We start from the raw sequence: 19,965 nt of genomic DNA, 5'->3' as shown, positions 1-19,965 counted from the left end.
TGGTGGTGGTGGGAGCCTATCCCGCCTCCTCAGCAGCGCTAAGGATGTCCGACTGCAGCTTAGGCCTGCTCCCCGCTGGCAAGTGGACATCCCCCGAGGGCTGCCGGGCTGCCAGAGGGATGTCTGACTGCCAGCTTGGGCCCAATCCCCCCAGGAGCGGGCCTAAGCCAGCAGGTGGACATCCTCTGAGTGGTCCCAGACTGCAAGAGGGCATAGGCCGGGCTGAGGGAACCACCCCCCGTGCCCGAGTACACTGGGCCTCTAGTAGTATATAAGCAAAAACCAACATAAAGCTGAAGTGACTATACTATTATTAGACAAAATGTATTTTTAGATAAAAACTATAATTAGAGACAAAGAAGAATGTGTTTTGTACTGTGATAAAAGACACATAATAAAATTTACCATCTTAACCATTTTTAACTGCACACTTCAGTAGTATTAAGTACATTCACATTATTGTGAAACAGATCTCCAGAACTTTTTCATCTTACAAAACTGAAAATCTGTATTAATTGAACAATTCCCCTTTCCCCACTCTGATCTAGACCTTGGTAACCACCATTCTACTTTCTGTTTCTACAAATTTGACAACTTTAGATACTTCATATAAGTGGAATCATAAGTATTTTTCTTTTTGTGACTGGCTTATTTCACTTAGCATCTCCTCAAGGTTCATCCATGTTGCAGCATGTGACAGGATTTCCTTTCTTTTTAAGGCTGGAATTATATTCCACTGTATGTAGGTACCACATTTTATTTATCCATTCATCTACTGAACATCTGGATTGCTATAATTTCTTAGCTACTGTGAATAGTGCTGCTATGAACATGGGTGTGAAAATATCTCTTTAATACCCTGCTTTAAATTCTTTTGGATAGGTACTCAGAAATAGAACTGTTGGACCATATGGTAGTTCTAATTCTATTTATTTATTTTTATTATTATTTTAAATATATTTTTATTGATTTCAAAGAGGAAGGAAGAGGGAGAGAGAGAGCTAGAAACATCAATGATGAGAGAGAATCACTGATGGGCTGCCTCCTGGATGCCCCATACTGGGGATCGAGCCTACAACCTGGGCATGCGCCCTTGACAGGAATTGAACCTGGGACCCTTCAGTCTGTAGGTCGATGCTTTATCCACTGAGCCAAACCGGCTAGGGCTAGTTTTATTTTTTTTAAGGAACCTCCATACTGTTTTCCATGGTGGTTGTACCATTTTACAATTCCATCAACAGTGAAAGAGGGTTCCAATTTTTCCACATCCTACACTTTTTATTTTCTGTTTTTTTGATAGGTGTGAGGTAACGAAGACAGACATTTTATAAAGATAAATGAGTCAACCCATCAATTATATCACAAAAACTTATTTGTGCCCAACAATACATGAAGCCCCAAAGAACATGACACAAAAAGTGACAGACTAAAAATAGTAGACAATTCAACAATAATAGTTGAAGACTTCAATACACACTTTCAATAATGAATACAACAACTAGTCAGAAGATCAGCACAGAAACAGACTTGAACAACACTAAAAACCAACTAGAATTAAAAGACATCAATATAACATTTGACCCAACTATAGCAGAATACACAATCTTCTCAAGTGCACATAGAACATTCTCTAGGATAGACCCTGTTTGGCCATAAAACAAATCTCAATAATTTAAAAAGACAGAAAGCACAAATGTTCTCTAATCAGAAAACAATGAAAATTGAAACAATAACAAGAAAAGCTATAAATCTTTTTTTTAAAAAAATATTTTTATTGATTTCAGAGAAGAAGGGAAAGGGAGAGAGAGAAACATCAATGATGAGAGAAAGAATCATTGACTGGCTGCCTCCTGTACGCCCTACACTGGGGATCGAGCCCGCAACCTGGGAATATGCCCTGACTGGGAATCAAACTGTGACCTTCTGATTCATAGGTCTACGCTCAATCACTGAGCCAAGCCAGGCGGGCTGTAAATCTTCTTGATCTTGAATTAGACAATGGCTTTTTAACTATACCAAAAGCATAAGCAAGAACACACAAAAAACCCAGATAAGTTGGACTTCATCAAAATTAATAACGCTGTGCTTCAATGGACACCATCAAGATAGTGAAAAGACAACCCACAAAATGGTTAAGAAAAATACTTGCAAATCATATATTTGATAAGGGACTTAAAGGACTCTTACAATCTATAATAATAAAAGTGTAATATGCTAATTAGACCGGATGTCCTTCTGAATGACCTTCCGGACGAAGCCGTGGTGAGCAGGGGCTGAGGCAGAGGCAGCCATGGTGGGGGCCAAGCCCCTTGCATGAATTTCGTGCATCGAGCCTCTAGTTCACTAATAAAAAGACAATCCAATCTTTTAAATGGGCAAAGATTTGACATATATAAGTTGTCAATAAGAATATACCAAGATGCTTAACATCACTAGCCATCAGGGAAATATAATAAAAACCACAATATAAGATTATCACTGCATATTCACTAGAAAGGCTATAATCAAATAGCCAGACAAAAACATTTATTTGCAGGATGTGGGGCCGGCCATTTCAAACATTTCACTCTTGGTGGCAAGTAAACTGTGCAGCTGTGAAAAAAACAGTCTGGTGGTTGCATAAAAGGTTCAACACAATGTTATCATACAACCTAGCAGCCCCTTTCATAGGCATTACCCTAGAGAAATGAAAACATATATCCAAAGAAAAACTTGTACAAAAATAATCATAGCATTATTTGTAACAGCTAAAAAGTAGAAACAACCCAAATGACATCAACCGATGAATGGATAAACAAAATGTAGTATACCCATACAATGGAATATTATCTATATATATAAGAAGCTAGCTACCATAATGGCCATAACGACCTAACGACCAGTCGCTATGATGCCCACTGTGGCCAGCGAACCGGCCCGATCAGGGGGTGGGGCCGGCCAGCCAACCCCCTGCCGGCCTGCCCCTGATTGGACTCTCCCACTCCGATCAAGAGTGGGGCCGGCCAAACGCCTCCTCCCTTTCCCCCCAGCCCCGCCCCTGATCAGCCCGCCCCACCACGATAGGCTCACAGCCCCTTCCCCTGGCCGACCTGCCCCTGATTGCACCCCCCACCCTAACAGAGGGCACGGCTGGCTGGCCAACCTCCTGCAGCCCCTCCCCCCGGCCGGTCATGCCCCCTATGGGCCCCTACCACCCTGATCAGCCTAGAGCCCCTCCCCCTGTCCAGCCCCGCCCCTGATTGCCCCCCCCACCCCAATTGAGTGCCACCCATGGCTCCTCCCCCAGGCCACTGGCTCCCAATTAGCACCCCCAATCAACTGCAGCCCCTTCCCTGCTGGCCCAGCCAACCTCTTGCCATCTCCTCCTCCCAACAGACCCAGCCCCAATCTGCCCTGACTGGGCCCGGCCAGCCGGCCAGACCCCACCCGTGCATGAATTTGTGCACTGGGTCTCTAGTTCAACAATAAAAAGGAGTCAACTACTGATGCATGCTACAGTATGATGAACCTTGAAAAGATTATGCAAAGTAAAAGAAACTTGTCACAGAAAACCATATAATATATGGCTCTAATTATATAAAATGTCAAGAAAAGACAAACTGATAGAGTCAGAAAGTAGATTAGCAGTTGCCTAGGGTTGAGGGATGTGGGAAGAAATGGGGAGTAACTACTAATAGGCTTGAGTTTCCTTGGGGTGATGGAAATGTTCTAAAATAAAATGTGGGGTGGTTGCATAACTGTGTGAATACTAAAAATCACTGAATTGTACACTTAAATGGGTGAACTGCATCGCTATAAAACTGTTACCGTACATTAAAAAAACCAACAACCTAAGCACACTACCTTCTTTTTAAGTTTTCCCTAGGGTAGCAGTGCTAATGGAACAAGTAGGTATATATTTTCCCAACTGTAGAAATATTAACAGAACAACGGGATACCTGAGTCTTTCCTGTGATTCTCAAACTTCTAAAGAATAAAAAACACACAATTCCCACAAATTTGTGTGTTGGAGTAAAAGAGCTCAGTTTATTCTGAAGATTTACCGCAGATAAGCCCAACTTTATTTCATCTAATGTAGATAAGGCAGGCTTCAGTGTGGTTAGAGCACTGGCCCGTGCACTGAAGGGTTGCGGGTTTGATTCCTGGTCAAGGGCACGTACCTGGGTTGCAGGCTCGTTCTCCTGGCCCTGGTCAGGGCTCGTGTGGAAGGAACAAATCAACGTGCCTCTCTCACATCGATGTCTCTCTCTCTCAAAGGGCCGACACACAGCATGGACTTACTCAGACTCACTCCCGGAGCTCCAGCACTAGGACAGCAGCTTGAAAGGATCCAGGGACATACAGGGAGGAATTAACTTCTCTGGCATCAGGGTAAGAACTGGGGGACAGCTTTCTACCAGACAACAGTGCTGGCAGAGACCATTATTCCTTTGCTGAGACCTCTCTGGCACAAAGCCAACCAACAGTCACCATAACTGAGTCTCCATCAACCTGCAGCTGATTCCCAGAGACCACACCCCATCTAATTTGCAGCCTCACCCAAGATATCTGCAATGACTTTTCCATATGAATAGCCTGTCCTAGCTCAGGCTTCAGACTCCTAAAATCTCCCAAACAAGCAGCACCTGACCTCAGCATGCCCCATACCTCTGGATAAGCAGCCCTAGGCCCTGTACTAGCAGCAGCCTGCCTTCTCCTGGGCATCTCCAAGCCCAACACAAGTAGCAGCCATCTAAAGATTGCTCTGTAACTCATGCCAGGTAGCCCCAGGCAAGAGCTGGCTATATACTTCCCAGAGCCAGTGCACCAGTGATCAGCTTCAGACTATGTCAGATTACAACCTCACCACATCCAGTAGCAAAACACTCGAGGGGCAGACTCAGTGAGCACCAAAACCCACTGAAGCAAGTCCTGCTCCATAGTGTGTCTCCCACACAGCAGCTCTCTCTCTCTCTCTCTCTGTAGTTGCAGCTGGTTCTCACAGCCAATTGGCCTGGGGGTCAATTCCTCCCAGTGACGCCAACAGCAATCAAGGCTCAAATACAACAGGACAGTGCACACAGGGATGCACCTAGAGTGCCCAGCTCAGGTGACTGGGGAGGCTGGGCCACTGGGCTCTATAGGACACTAACTATACAGGCCACTCTACCAATTCCAGGAGACATAGCAGCTCTACCCAATACATAGAAACAAACACAGGGAAGCAGCCAAAATGCAGAAACAAATAAACATGTCAGAAATGAAAGAACAGAAGAAATCTCCAGAAAAAAGAAATAAATAAGATGGAAGTAAGCAAACTACCAGATGGAGTTCAAAACAATGGTTATAAGGATGCTCATAGAACTTAATGAGAACTTCAAGGAACTTAGTGAGAACATCAACAACATAAAAAAAGATCAGTCAGAAATGAAGAATTCACTAACTGAAATGAAGAATAATTTACAGGGAATCAACAGTAGAGTAGAGGATGCTGAGAATCAAATCAGCGAATTGGAATATGAGGAAGCAAAAAACACCCAATCAGAAGAGCAAAAAGAAAAAAGAACCAAAAAATATGAAGATAGTGCAAAGTTATCTTCTGGGATAACTTTAAGCATATTAACATTTGCATCATGGTAGTGTTGGAAGGAGAAGAGAGGAAGCAAGAAATTAAAAACCTATTTAAAATATAGTAACAGAAAACTTACCCTCCCTAGTGAAAGAAACAGACATACAAGTCCAGGAAGCGCAGAGAGTCCCAAACAAGAGGAACCCAAAGAGGCCCACATCAAGACACATCATAATTAAGTCCTTGCCGGTTTGCCTCGGCCTGCAGACTGAAGGTCCTGGGTTCGATTCCGGTCAAGGGCACATACCTCTGTTGCAGACTCCTCCCCAGCCCGGGCCCTTGTCAGGGCATGTGCGAGAGGCAACCAATCGGTGTGTTTCTCTCACATCGATATTTCTCTCTGTCTTTCACTCTTTCTTCTACTCTCTCTAAAAATCAATGGAAAAATATCCTTGGGTGAGGATTAAAAAAATAGACATATCATAATTAAAATGCCAAAGGTTAAAGACAAAGAGAGAATCTTAAAAGCAGCAAGAGAAAAGCAGTTATCTTCAGGGGAGTATCCAAAGGACTGTCAGCTGATTTCTCAACAGAAACTTTGCAGGCCAGAAGGAAGTGGCAAGAAATATTCAAAGTGATGAAAAACAAGGACCTACAACCAAGATTACTCTACCCATAAAAGCTATCATTTAAAACTGAAGGTCAGATAAAGAGCTTCACAGCCCAGCTGGTGTCGCTCAGTGGTTGAATGTTGACCTATGAACCCAGAGGTCATGGTTCAATTCCCGGTCAGAGCACATGCCCAGGTTGCAGGCTCAGTCCCTAGTAGGGGGTCAGGAGGCAGCTAAACAATAATTCCCTCTCATTATTGATGTTTCTATCTCTCCCTCTCCCTTCCTCTGAAATTAAAAAAACAACAAAAATGGGGGAAGGTCAAGGAGGGGGGGGGGGACATATGTAATACTCTTTGTAATACTTTAAGCAATAAAACAAAATTTAAAAAATAAATTAATTAATTAAAAAACAACAAAAACATATTTAAAAAAAAAAAAGCTTCACAGACAAGAAAAAGCTAAAAGAGTTCACCACCACCAAACCAGTATTACATGAAATGTTAAAGGGTCTTCTTGAAGAAGAAAAATATGAACAATAAAATGGCAATAAATACATATCTATCAACAATTGAACCTAAAAATCAAAATAAATTAACAAGAAATCTAATGAACAAAATAAACTGATGAATAAAATAGAACCAGAGGCATGGAAACATGGAACAGACTGACAAATCTCAGAGGGAAGAGGGGATGGAGGCAGGAAGAGATTAACCAAAGAACTTATATGCATACATGCATTACCCATGGAGACAGACAATAGGATGGTGAAGACCTGGGATGGGCGGGATCTGGGTGGAGGGGGAAAAAGGAAAGGGATATCTGTAATACTCTCAATAACGATTTAAAAATATTTTGTTATTGATTTTAGAGAAAGGAAGGGAGAGGGATAGCAAGATAGAAACATCAATAAGAGAGATGCACTGGGGATGGAGCCCACAAGTCAGGCATGTGCCCTGACTGGTAATCGAACCATGACCTCCTAGTTCAGCCGTGGGCAAACTACGGCCCGCGGGCCGGATCCGGCCTGTTTGAAATGAATAAAACTAAAAAAAAAAAGACCGTACCCTTTTATGTAATGATGTTTACTTTGAATTTATATTAGTTCACACAAACACTCCATCCATGCTTTTGTTCCAGCCCTCCGGTCCAGTTTAAGAACCCGTTGTGGCCCTCGAGTCAAAAAGTTTGCCCACCCCTGTCCTAGTTCATGGGCCACAATGACCAGGCTCAACAATAAAGATTTTAAAAAATAAAATAAACAACATTCAAAAAGTTCGGAAAATTAAAAAAAATAAAAGCAATGTAAAAAATATCCTCAGGTGAGCTTTTTTTAAAAAAAATTCTGTCATGATCTGTGTCATTTTAATTTTACAGTTGAACCTACAGAGTCTCTTGCTAGGAGTACATGAATATATATGAAAAAAATACTTTCGTTTACAAAACTTAATTTGTGACACGACATTTTGAAGTTGTGTTTTTACCATGCACAGGTTCATCTTCATCGACAAACAGACAGGGTTCTATTTCTTTCAAGGACCGTCTTCCTTCAAGCCGGGCAAGGAGCTTCAAACGGAAAAAAAAAGAGAGAAGGAAAAATCGTTACCTAAAAATGTAAAATCTTGAAGATCTGCATTTATGTAATTTTCCAAAAGACTATAAAAAAGGCTTTCCATGATTTTAAGGGTGTAGAGAGAATTCTGAAGTATATAACTTAGAAGAAAAGTTGTGTTCACTTGTCCAGAAAATATTTCATTTTTTGTTTATATACTCGGTACGGATGGTATGGGTTCCTGCCCTCAAAGGAGCTGATAGTATAGTCTGGGATATAGACTAAACTGCTAAATGCAATGTATTCACCCTCCTTATGCATTGTAATTACCTTTCTCACGATGCTTATTGTACCTGTTACACAGGTACCGGTGTTTAATCTGTCTGTCAACTCCTTTTCTAGTGGGGGGAACTGGACAAAGGAGAAAGGTGGAGAAAACTTCCTTGGGGGCTCCTACCTGAATTAGTTAGGTATGTGGGGCAGAGGTGGCCAAAGCGCAGAGGTTATAAACAGCACTGTGTGTAGGTCAACCATAAGCACATTTGAATTGCTACAGCTTGTAGCACAAAACAGACAGGAGACAATGAAGTTCCAAAGAGCAGAGGTCAGATCCAGAAGGTCTCAGATGCCATGCTCAGGAGCCTGCTCCTTGGCTTGTACACAGAGCAAGGGGTCTCAGCTACACAATGAGAAGCAATCTGGACAATGCAGAGTAGATAGTCAGGACTCCAGAAGCAGACTTGCTATGTCACTTCCCTGGGCCTGAGGTTTCTCATCATAAAGTGAGGGTAACGAACAGTATATCTCCCTCACAAAGCTGTTGAGGATTCAATGTGTTAAGAGTGCTGCCTTGCCCTGGCCGGTTTAGCTCACTGGATAGAGCGTTAGCCTGCGGACTCAAGGGTCCCAGGTTCGATTCCGGTCAAGGGCATGTACCTTGGTTGCAGGCACATCCCCAGTAGGGGGTGTGCAGGAGGCAGCTGATTGATGCTTCTCTCTCATCGATGTTTCTAACTCTCTATCCCTCTCCCTTCCTCTCTGTAAAAAAATCAATAAAATATATTTTTTAAAAAAGAGTTCTGCCTTGGCCGGGTAGCTCAGTTGGGCCCCGATATGTCAAGGTTGCAGGTTCAATCCCCAGTCAGGACACATACAAGAGCCAACCAATGGATGCATAAATGAGTGGATCAACCGGTCCATGTTTCTCTCTCTCTCAAAATCAAGCAATAGCCCTGGCCAGTGTGGCTCAGTTGGTTGGCATCGTCCAGTGCACCTAAAGATGGCTGGTTAAATTTCCGGAAGGGGTCATGAAGGAAGCAGATTAATAATGTTGCTCTCTCTTTTCCCCCTCTCCCTTCCTCTAAAAAAATCAATAAAACCCAGCCAGCATGGCTCAGTGGTTAAGTGTCAACCTATGAACCAGGAGGTCGCGGTTCGATTCCTGGTCAGGGCTCATGCCCAGGTTGCGGCTCAATCCCCAGTGTGGGACGTGCAGGAAGCAGCCGATCAATGATTCTCTCATCATTGATAGTTCTCTCTCTCCCTCTCTCTCTCCCTTCCTCTCTGAAATCAATAAAAATATATTTTAAAATAAATAAAATAAAAATATTCTTTGTGATGACAGGGAACATAGTAGTAGTAAAGAATTTAACCTAGTCCTAGACCAGGGGTGGGCAAACTTTTTGACTCGAGGGCCACAATGGGTTCTTAAACTGGACCGAAGAACAAAAGCATGGATGGAGTGTTTGTGTGAACTAATATAAATTCAAAGTAAACATCATTACATAAAAGGGTACAGTCTTTTTTTTTTTTTTTTAGTTTTATTCATTTCAAACGGGCTGGCCCTCGGGCCGTAGTTTGCCTACGGCTGTCCTAGACCAAAGAGAGGTTTGGCCTTTGCCCTAGGCTCCTGGAAATCATCTCTAAGCCTCTTAGAATATCCGGTCAGATAAAGTGTTTTTGTGTACCTGGGGCCCTTGAGCCACACCAGATGGTAGAACAATGTGCTGGGGGCTTTGGGTCAGCTCAAATTCTGCTATCAGCTCTGGTGTCTGAGGAGCTGGAGACAGAGGTCAGCTGTTTGGGCAGCTGACTATGTCCACAGGACAGAGCCTCATTATGACTCTGGACACCAAGTTCAGGTGGTCTTCCCTGGCTGGCATACTGTCACATACTGCTGCTGGGAGAAGTTAGCACTGCCTACGACTGCACTGGGAGAAGACAAGCAGGTCTGCATTTGGAATTCTTCTGGACTTTATCAATTACATCTCTTCCCTTGGCTGATTTCAATCTGATCCCTCTCACTGGTGTAAACCATAGCCACGAACAGGGAGCAGGCAATTCTGCAAGTCTGTCTAATGAATTCTTAAACATGAAGGTGGTCTTGGGGACCCCTGAACTTGCAATTAGTGTTATGAGTAACATAACCTTGGGGCCCTGAATTCTGCAGTTGGTGTCCAAAGTGAAGGCAGTTTTGGGGACTTCCCCAATGTCACAGATAAAGTACTTCTGCTCCAAACACAAATATAATGGTTTCCTCTCGGAAAAGCAATTGTATGATTATTTGAGTTAGAGAATTTTTCCCTGGAATACTATTTTATTACTTGAACTTTGGAAAATTTTCATCCACCACTGTGAGCTTGACAGCTTCCCAATACTTCAGATCCTTTTTGGTGAACTCACTGGTGAGTTTAATGAATGTGACTTTTCGGGATAATTACTTAACGAAATGTGTTAACACCTGGAAGATCTGCATAACTCAGTATTTCCAAATGACCAATGCATGATGTTAAAACATTCCTGGGTATGCCCTAGCCCAGGGGTCGGCAAACTGCAGCTCGCAAGCCACATGCGGCTCTTCGGCCCCTTGAGTGTGGCTCTTCCACAAAATACCAACTTCTGCGCATGGACCACGAAGTTTCAATTGCACTGTACGTGCGCGCCCACACGTGGTATTTTGTGGAAGAGACACACTCAAGGGGCCAAAGAGTTGAATATGGCTCACGAGCCGCAGTTTGCCGGCCACTGCTCTAGCCAGTTTGGCTCTGTGGATAGAGCCTTGGCCTGTGGACTGAAGGGTCCAGGGTTCGATTCCAGTCAAGGACACATACCCAGGTTGTGGGCTTCATTTTTAGTAGGGGGCATGCAGGAAGCAGCCGATCAATGATTCTTTCTCATCATTGATGTTTATCTTTTTTTCCCTCCTTTCCTCTATGAAATCAATAAAAATATATTTTAAAAACAACAACAGCCGAACCGGTTTGGCTCAGTGGATAGAGCAGCCGTGGGCCGTTTGAAATGAATAAAACTATTGAAAAAAAAGACCGTACCCTTTTATGTAATGATGTTTACTTTGAATTTATATTAATTCACACAAACACTCCATCCATGCTTTTGTTCCGGCCCTCCGGTCCAGTTTAAGAACCCATTGTGGCCCTCGAGTCAAAAAGTTTGCCCACCCCTGGGATAGAGCGTCGGCCTGCGGACTGAAGGGTCCCAGGTTTGATTATGGTCAGGGGCATGTGCCTTGGTTGCGGGCACATCCCCAGTGGGGGGACATGCAGGAGGCAGCTGATCGACCTCTCTCATCAATGTTTCTGACTCTCTGTCCCTCTCCCTTCTTCTCTGTAAAAAATCAATAAAATATATATGTTAAAAAAAATTTTTTTTAATAATAAAAAAACCCCACAAAAACAACAAATAAAAACAAACATTCCTGGGTAAAAGATTCACTCCAAGTGCAAGACATATCAATGGGTTTTAATGTCTGAAAAATTCACTGATATAATTTTATGTTCTACATTGCAATGAATTTTTTAGGAAAACTACTATTTGTTGAGTTTTGATATAGTATCAAAGAAGAATATCCATAATGAGCTGAAAAGATCTTAAAATACTCTTTCTTTTTCCAACTGTATACCTGTGAGAAGCCAGACACTTTCAATATGCTTTAACCACACAACATATAGTAATCGACGATACAGAAGAAATGAGAACCAACTATAAAATGCTTTAAAGGCATGTATACAAATGACTAATATCCTCATCAGAATGATGAGCTTGGGAAGTCCCTCCAATTGTTTACTCTTACTGTAACTGCCCAAAATATGTTAGAACCCTACCATCCGAGAGTTCCGAGTAAGATAATATTTAAGAAAGTATTATTTTATTGACATGACTTTTTTGGACAAAGATGGTATTAATTACCCCTCTTACCAAAATATCTGATTTAGCCAATTTGCATATGACTTTCCACTGTTATCTAAAAATCAAATTTATTTATTTTTTAAATATATTTTTATTCTGATTTCAGAGAGGAAGGGAGAGGGAGAAATAGAAACATCAATGTTGAGGATCGTTGATGGGCTACCTCCTGCACGCCCCCTATTGAGGATCGAGCTGGCAAGCTGGGCGTGTGCCCTTGGCCAGAATCGAACCTGAGACCCTTTAGTCAGCAGGCTGACACTCTATCCACTGAGCCAAACTGGCTAAGGCCAAATTTATTTTCAAAGGATGGGAACTTCCCATCCTTTGAAAATATTCAAAAAAATGTTTTATAATGCCAAAAGCAGAGAGTACAGAGGGAGTGAAAGTAATTCCCAGAACTTGGAAACAGATTTACCCTTACAAATAAGGGATAATATTAGCAAGATGTCTTCCAAATATAGTGTATCCCCCCAAAAGTTTACACGCCTTGAATGACTATAAAGTCCGTGTTTCTGAACACACAGTTCATTTTCAAAATTTTAAAGAATCCACACAAATGAATAAGATTTTTGTCAATGCCTGTTTTCAAACTGATGACCATTCTGGTCCAGGCACTGCTGATAACACAAAGCAATGGAATCACAAACACAGTTCAGTACTTGTGCCCCCTCAATTCGTCAGCTGTTGCCGGTTTTGTACCGTAAACGTTATCTTTTATGTATCTCCATTAAAAAGTCTAGTGGATGAATTTTCTTTGTTCAAAGCTTAGTCTGGCTTCACCCATTATTTCAAATCTGCTAAACGTGTAAAGGAGTAAAAAATTAGTGAGTTATCAGCTATTAAAGTGTGTATACATTTTTTGGGACAGGGTGTCCTCTCAAAAATGTATACACATTTTGAGTAATTATAAAGGCAGTGTTTGTACTTCAACCGCATTTTCAAGCTTCCAGGAGCATTTTAGGAAGAATTTCCTTTGTTCAAAGCTTAGCCTGGCTAAAAAAAAAGAAACATCAATTGAGCTATCAGCTGTTAAAGTGTACATACATGTTTTGGGGACACCTTATATAAGCAGAAAAATACCCTAAAAATCTGAAATAAACCTGAATGTTATAGAAATTAAAATTAATGTTAAGTCCAGACTTGAGGAATAAGTAAAAAGAAGCAATTAGTCAATCTGGAGTTTGTTAAGCATCAAGGTAAAGGGAACCCAAATAAGTTCTGCCTGACATGACAGTTAATCCTTTTGGGAAGATGAACACATCAGGCGATCAGAGCTTAGTGATGCTAGCATTAATACATTCAACTATTCCTCTTGATTCTCTAAGCCAGCGGTTGCCAACCTTTTGGACCTCACGGACCACTGGTTGGCAACTGCTGCTCTAAGCAACCTTTATGAGGTCAAATTATTGTGGACACAATCATCTTCATCTATTTGTCGGTTTTATAAATATTGTGAAGTAATAGGTTTGGCATTAGGTTTGTAAATCAGTAACTCCTAGGTCAGCGGTTCTCAACCTGTGGGTCGCGACCCCTTTGGTGGTCAAACGACCCTTTCACAGGGGTCACCTAAGACCATCCTGCATATCAGATATTTACATTACGATTCATAACAGTAGCAACATTACAGTTATGAAGTAGCAACGAAAATAATTTTATGGTTGGGTCACAACATGAGGAACTGTATTTAAAGGGCCAGAAGGTTGAGAACCACTGTCCTAGGTTTTATTATCATAATAATTATCTAACAACGGCTACTATTTGTGCTTACTGTCAAATCAGCAGTACATAATTTATACACATTCTCTCTTTTAATTGTCACATTCACTCTATTTATTATCATTCTGTTTTTCAGATGAGAAAACTAGCAGACAACGCAGCCAGGATTTAACTGAGATCTCTTGGCTCTAAAAGCCTGGAGTTCTCCTTCTGTGCTACATGCCTCAGAGTCAATCAATTATTATCAAGTCTGACCAAATCTGAGGACAGAGACAAATAGTCTTGGACCTACTAACTGAAGCTGAAATGAACCTGAGGTCCTATCAAGGCCATTATTCGGCCTCTCAACCATCTCCCTTAGTACTCCCTCTAACTCAGTGATGGCTAACCTTTTGCGCTCGGCGTGTCAGCATTTTGAAAAACCCTAACTTAACTCTGGTGCCGTGTCACATATAGAAATTTTTTGTATTTGCAATCATAGTAAAACAAAGACTTATATTTTTGATATTTATTTTATATATTTAAATGCCATTTAACAAAGAAAAATCAACCAAAAAAAGAGTTCGCGTGTCACAGGTTTGCCATCACTGCTCTAACACCTAGCAGACTCAAATGTTTTCAACTGAAGCAGCAACACTTGAGCAAGCATGCCATCTGCAAAGGGACCGTCCTCAGTTACACAGAAATTCACTGGGACACGTTTCAGGAAGGCAAATGTGTTCTAGGAACTGAGGTGCTGGGACACAGAGAGGTAGCAGACAGAGTTCCTGTCCTCAAAGAATTTAATGGGGCCGTAACCGGTTTGGCTCAGTGGATAGAGCGTCAGCCTGCGGACTGAAAGGTCCCGGGTTCGATTCCGGTCAAGGGCATGTACCTTGGTTGCGGGCACATCTCCAGTAGGAAGTGTGCAGGAGGCAACTGGTCGATGTTTCTAACTCTCTATCTCTCTCCCTTCCTCTCTGTAAAACATCAATAAAATATATATATATTAAAACAAACAAACAAACAAACAAATAAACTTAAAAAAAAAGAATTTAATGGGGAGAGTCAAAACGTTAAAAAAGTACAATAAAGTATGGTAGGTGCTAGAACAGATACGCACATGGGGGCGTGTGAAGGCATCAAAAAGGGATGGTCAATTCTAACTTGTGTGAGAGATACCTTTAATTCTGAATGAGAGATTTGAACACATACTTCTTTCAGGTACATACAGAATGAGCAGTAATAACACAATGCTTTCCTTCTTTCTTCCTGGAATGTCCTTTCCCTGGTCTCGCAATTAAATTCCCTAAGGCCTAGACTAATGAACAAACAAAAATCCTACGCATTCTTCAAGGCCACCTCCCTCCATGAAGCCATTACTATACTTAAGAGCACATTACCAGCCTGTCTTCCTGATCTAGATGTAAAAGCTTAAAAGGGAAGGGTTGTACCTTGGCTCATCACCAATTCCAAAATGCAGAAACTCAGCTGCCTGGTAAATCAAAAGTAAACAGGTAGGTAGAAGTGGGGGAACTATTTAGATTTTCATATATTTGGATACTTTGTGCAAATTTCCACTAAACAAAAGTTCATGAGTATTCTTACAGCTATCATCAAAGTTCTTCATACTCACTAACAAAGTACATTTTAGAGGCAATCATATACCTTCAATGCTTGCTAAGCAGAACATATCATATAGATCAGGGGTCCTCAAACTACGGCCCGCGGGCCACATGCAAATACAAATATTGTATTTGTTTCCGTTTTGTTTTTTTACTTCAAAATAAGACATGTGCAGTGTGCATAGGAATTTGTTCCTAGTTTTTTTTTAAACTATAGTCCGGCCTCCAACGGTCTGAGGGACAGTGAACTGGCCCCCTGTTTAAAAAGTTTGAGGACCCCTGATATAGATGTTTCTAAACATACTTAGTATGGAAATGCTTACACTAAAACAGGAAGGAGTGCTTAAAGATCGAATTAACCAGAAGTAAGTGACATGATGGCAAACATGTGTATCTAAGACTTATTTGCATAAAGGCTCATTTTCCCTGATCTTTTGTGATTCAGACTGTTTGCAAGATGGATACCACAAACAGGGCTTCAGCAAGTATAAGAGTTCCCTACAGAAGCAGACACTCTAACCACATATTCCCAACCCTGTCCACCCTACAATAGGACTGGACTTCTACCTACAAATTTAATGCAATTCTGCCCGGTCTGCGTGGCTCAGAGGTTGAGCATTGACCTATGAACCAGGAGGTCAAGGTTCAATTTTTTGTCAGGCCCATGCCCAGGTTGCAGGCTTGATCCCCAGTGTGGGGTGTGCAGGAGGCAGCTGATCAATGATTCTCTCTCATCATTGATGTTTCTCTCTCTCCCTCTCCCTTCCTCTCTGAAATCAATAAAAATATATAAAAAACATACACACAAAAATACACCAAATGGAATACAATTCTGAATAGTTTTACTAATGATATAAGGAGGATCTATGTCAGGCAAAAATGTGAACTATTTAACAGAGGGAAAGTAAGAGAGGAGCTAGAATTCGTAGAAAGAAAGGGAAAGCAGCAGCTATGTTAACATGCATGTGACCAATGCAAATCTGATCCTTATCATGGTAACCCTTTAAATGAGAGGACTAGCCCTTGCCCGGTAGCTCAGCTGGTTAGAGCGTCACCCCAGTATGCTAAGGTTACAGGTTTGAGCCTGGTCAGGGCACACACAAGAATCAAACAATGAGTGCATAAATAAGTAGAACAACAAAAATATTTGATGTTTCTCGCTCTCAAATCAATACATTTAAAAAATAAATAAATTAGAGGACGAATTCTTTTTCACATGTGAAATTAGGCTCCTCTGACACTTTGAAAATTAAATGATTTTGGGGGGCATAGTACTAGGCCTGGCTCTTCAATAATGCTTTTGTCTAAATTATATGTAAAAGACAACCGCTACTCATATACTATATGGTTAAATTCCACTGTTTCTAACTATATTCCCTGAAAAAAATATATTCCCTAAAAGGCTGCTGCTTTTATAATATTTTAAAGCAATCACGCTATAAGAGGAAAAGGAAAATAGACAAATATATAAATAATCAAGCAAAAATTACTACATATACCTGACTACTTAGGCAGCATTAATGTCTAGCAGAAATTTTAAGGACTAAATTTTAAACTTATGACATTCCACAGATTAGAAATTCCACTAAATGCATACTTAAAATTTCATTAAGTTATAGCAGGCTGTGCTTTAAAATTTCATCTAGACAGAAAAATCACTATATGCAAGATCCTAGAAAGAGACAGTGAAGCACAGAATCCAAATTGCAAGAGTATATTGCTGGTGAAGGCTTATTCTTCCCTTAATACGAGGAGGAGCTCTGCTGGAGAAACACTTAGGTGGATTCCATCCTCTCATTCTCTCTTCCCAGGAGAGGAGAGATTTTTCTAAAGGGTAGCTTTAGGAGCAGGAACTAGATGCGCATTGATCAGCCTGCTCCTCTCCTGACAGCTTGCCTGCACCAACACACATTCTGCTGTGTTTCTTCAGCCCTAAATTTGACAGAGGCAGATCCTTAGATGCCCCTGGGACGAAAATGTTTTAAGGTGCTATCCATCAACTGTGAGAGGTCTGGTGTGAGGAGGACATGGCAACAAGCCAAGCACTGTATTTGGAAACAGAAAGGTCTTGACAAGAGCACTTTTAGGGGACTGTGAAGACAGAGGTAGATGACAGTAGCTAAAGAGTGAATGGGAGAAAAGGAAGTGCAGGCAGAAAGCACAAACACTTTGATGTGCTGAAGCGTACAGGAATGGAGCTGGAGGAGTGCGGGAAGCCACTGCATGCTGATACTGTCACTAGAGTACACCAAGGAACTCGATGAAATTTGGGCGTTAGCAGGGCTGACACTAAGCGCCGATTGTGTTGAGATAATAGTGGCTCAAGGCAATTCTCTAACCTGATAATCCTTTTACTGTTTATCAAACTTTACCTTTGTTATGCCTGTATGCATTGCTAAAGGGCAAATGTGTATTCAAGTAAATAAAAGGTGGACCAGACCAGAAGTCAGTGTGTCTCTTCAAGAAACAGGCTCCCCCTGACCCCCAATGTCTTCTAAATTCATATTTCTTGTATAGCATTTTCATTTATGCATGGCGAAGGTTGAGGCAGAGGAGGATCTAGGCAGGTGTTTTTTTATTTTTTTTATTTTAGAATACTGATGGAAATGGTTGGTGGAAAAGAAGATTGAAGATGCAGGAAACAGAGGGAAACGACCCAGGAGTAGAAATATCTGCAGGAGTGATGTCCTTGAGGAGGGTAAATAGGATGGATGGAAACCATATCACAGGGAGAGAAGTTGCCCTTTTTTAGGAGCAAAAATACTTATTCTATTTTACAGGAGGGAATTCAGAGAAAATGAGCATTATTTTGACATATATTATATATTGCTATATATAATAATGTTAACGTTTATTATTATCAATACAGACTTGATGAAAAAGTTGCTCTATTAATATCCAAAAAAGTAGACTTCTGAGCAAAGAAAATTACCAGAGATAAAAAGGGACATTACATAATAATAAAAGAATCAATCCACCAGCAAGACATACCATCCCAAATGTGTATATATCAAACAGAGCCTTGAAACAGGTAAGGCAAAACTAATCCAGCTGAAAGGAGAAACAGGCAAATCTACAATTGTAGAATTCAACACCCACCTCTCAGATTTACTAGACAGAAAAGCATCAAGGATATAAAAGATTTAAACAGCATAACCAAGAGGATCTAATTCATATACACACTAGAACATTTCACCCAACAATAGCAGAATGTCCATTTGTTTCAAGTGCCCATGGAACATTCATCAGGACAGATCACATCCTTGGCCAGAAAATAAGTCTCAACACATGTAAAATAACTGAAATCATACAGAGTGTGTTCTCTGATTGAAATGGAAACAATAGGAAAAATTAACGGTGTGCTTGTCAAATTTCTTGTTTTCTCAATGACACATGAGGTGAGGCAGAGGGAAAAGGAGGAAGGCATGAAATCCAACAACTAAACAATTATTGAGCACCTATATGCAAACTATTGCTCTGGACACTGGGACCAAAGGAGAAAACCCAGACAACAGTCTGTCTGCTCTCATGTCCCTAAATGGCAGGTCGGGAGATGGGGAGGAGACACATAAACAGTATAAAACATCAGGTGCGGTAAGTGCTAAGAATAAGCACGGGAAAGGAATAAACAGCAGCAGCAGGAAGGACTGCTTATGCAGTGGTCGGCAAACAGAGCCAAATATCAACAGTACAACGACTGAAATTTCTTTTGAGAGCTAAATGTTTTAAACTTAAACTATATAGGTAGGTACATTGTTGTTAACTTAATTAGGGTACTCCTAAGGCTTAGGAAGAGCCACACTCAAGGGGCCAAAGAGCCGCATGTGGCTCAAGAGCCGCAGTTTGCCAACCACGGTCCTAGACACTCAGGAAAGGCTTCTCAGCTGACAGGGGAGCAGAAGCCTGGAGGAGTGAGGAAGTGAGCCATGTGAATTTCTGAGGGCAGAAAGAACAGGAATGCTGAACCACTCGCCCTCAGATACTTTAATACACTATATCTCCTTAGAAAAATTATTTTCTCCTGCACACGTACATTATTAATTATCACAATGATAAATTGAGCATTGATACATACAATACTCTTCTTTAATACTCTCTGTTTTTCCTGGATCCAGGATTCAATCATGAGCATGATAAGTTTGGGACGCCTATTAGACATCCATGTGGATATATCAAGAAAATAGAACATGTGTCTGGAATTCAGAAATAGGTTGTATTTGTTGACATTTTGAAATGAGAAAGTGAGCTAATTACTACAGAAATATGGTTGGACTGTGTATCCATTTGAGGTTGATGGTTATAACTTTAAAATGAAATCTGTAGGCCCAGTTGTGATTTTCTCTAGCAATATTCAGCTGAGATAGTAGAAACAAAGTGAAAGTAGACAGCTGGGTTTAACCTTGGTTAGGAAAGTAAGTGAGGGTGGACAGACACAAGGAAGGTGATGGGGTGTATAATGGAGTCATGGTAATGTTGGAGCGCCGACTCTATTCTAGATAAGAAGGGAAGCAAAGAGAGAAGGGGACAGATGTTCTAAAAGTCTATCACATAAAACCAAAATATTATTACTTAATAAATACTAAATACTTGTCTTTTTAATATTTGCTTCTGGGGGAAAGGCCTCCCTGTACCTTTCCTAAGAAAACAATAGCAACAATCAGTCATTATTATTAACAAATATTTATCAAGTGTTTACTATACAGAGAAAACTATGCCTGGTGAAAGGAT

At 41.1% G+C, this 19,965-nt stretch overlaps 1 protein-coding gene across 4 annotated transcripts in view; it reads right to left on the bottom strand.

Annotated features, from left to right (window-relative positions):
* Positions 1 to 19,965, bottom strand: part of XRCC2 (X-ray repair cross complementing 2) — a 171,855-nt gene that overhangs the window by 147,913 nt on the left and 3,977 nt on the right. For 2 of the 4 annotated variants that reach the window (XR_004975233.1, XR_004975234.1), the window contains exons 1-2: positions 8,169 to 8,543; positions 7,644 to 7,725 (exon numbers count right to left, since the gene is read on the bottom strand). Coding sequence is in view for 1 of the 4 variants with exons in the window: in XM_036356096.1 (XP_036211989.1) it covers positions 7,644 to 7,725 (82 nt within the window). In the remaining 3 variants the exon portion in view is untranslated. Of the gene's footprint in view, positions 1 to 7,643; positions 7,726 to 8,168; positions 8,544 to 19,965 lie in introns of those variants that run through there. The other 2 variants (XR_004975231.1, XM_036356096.1) reach the window with 1 other exon arrangement.

Source organism: Myotis myotis, unplaced genomic scaffold, assembly GCF_014108235.1.
Source record: "Myotis myotis isolate mMyoMyo1 unplaced genomic scaffold, mMyoMyo1.p scaffold_m19_p_25, whole genome shotgun sequence".
NCBI lineage: Eukaryota > Metazoa > Chordata > Mammalia > Chiroptera > Vespertilionidae > Myotis > Myotis myotis.
The sequence above is the reverse complement of the archived record's forward strand: the minus strand, read 5'-3'. Positions and strand labels throughout refer to the sequence as shown.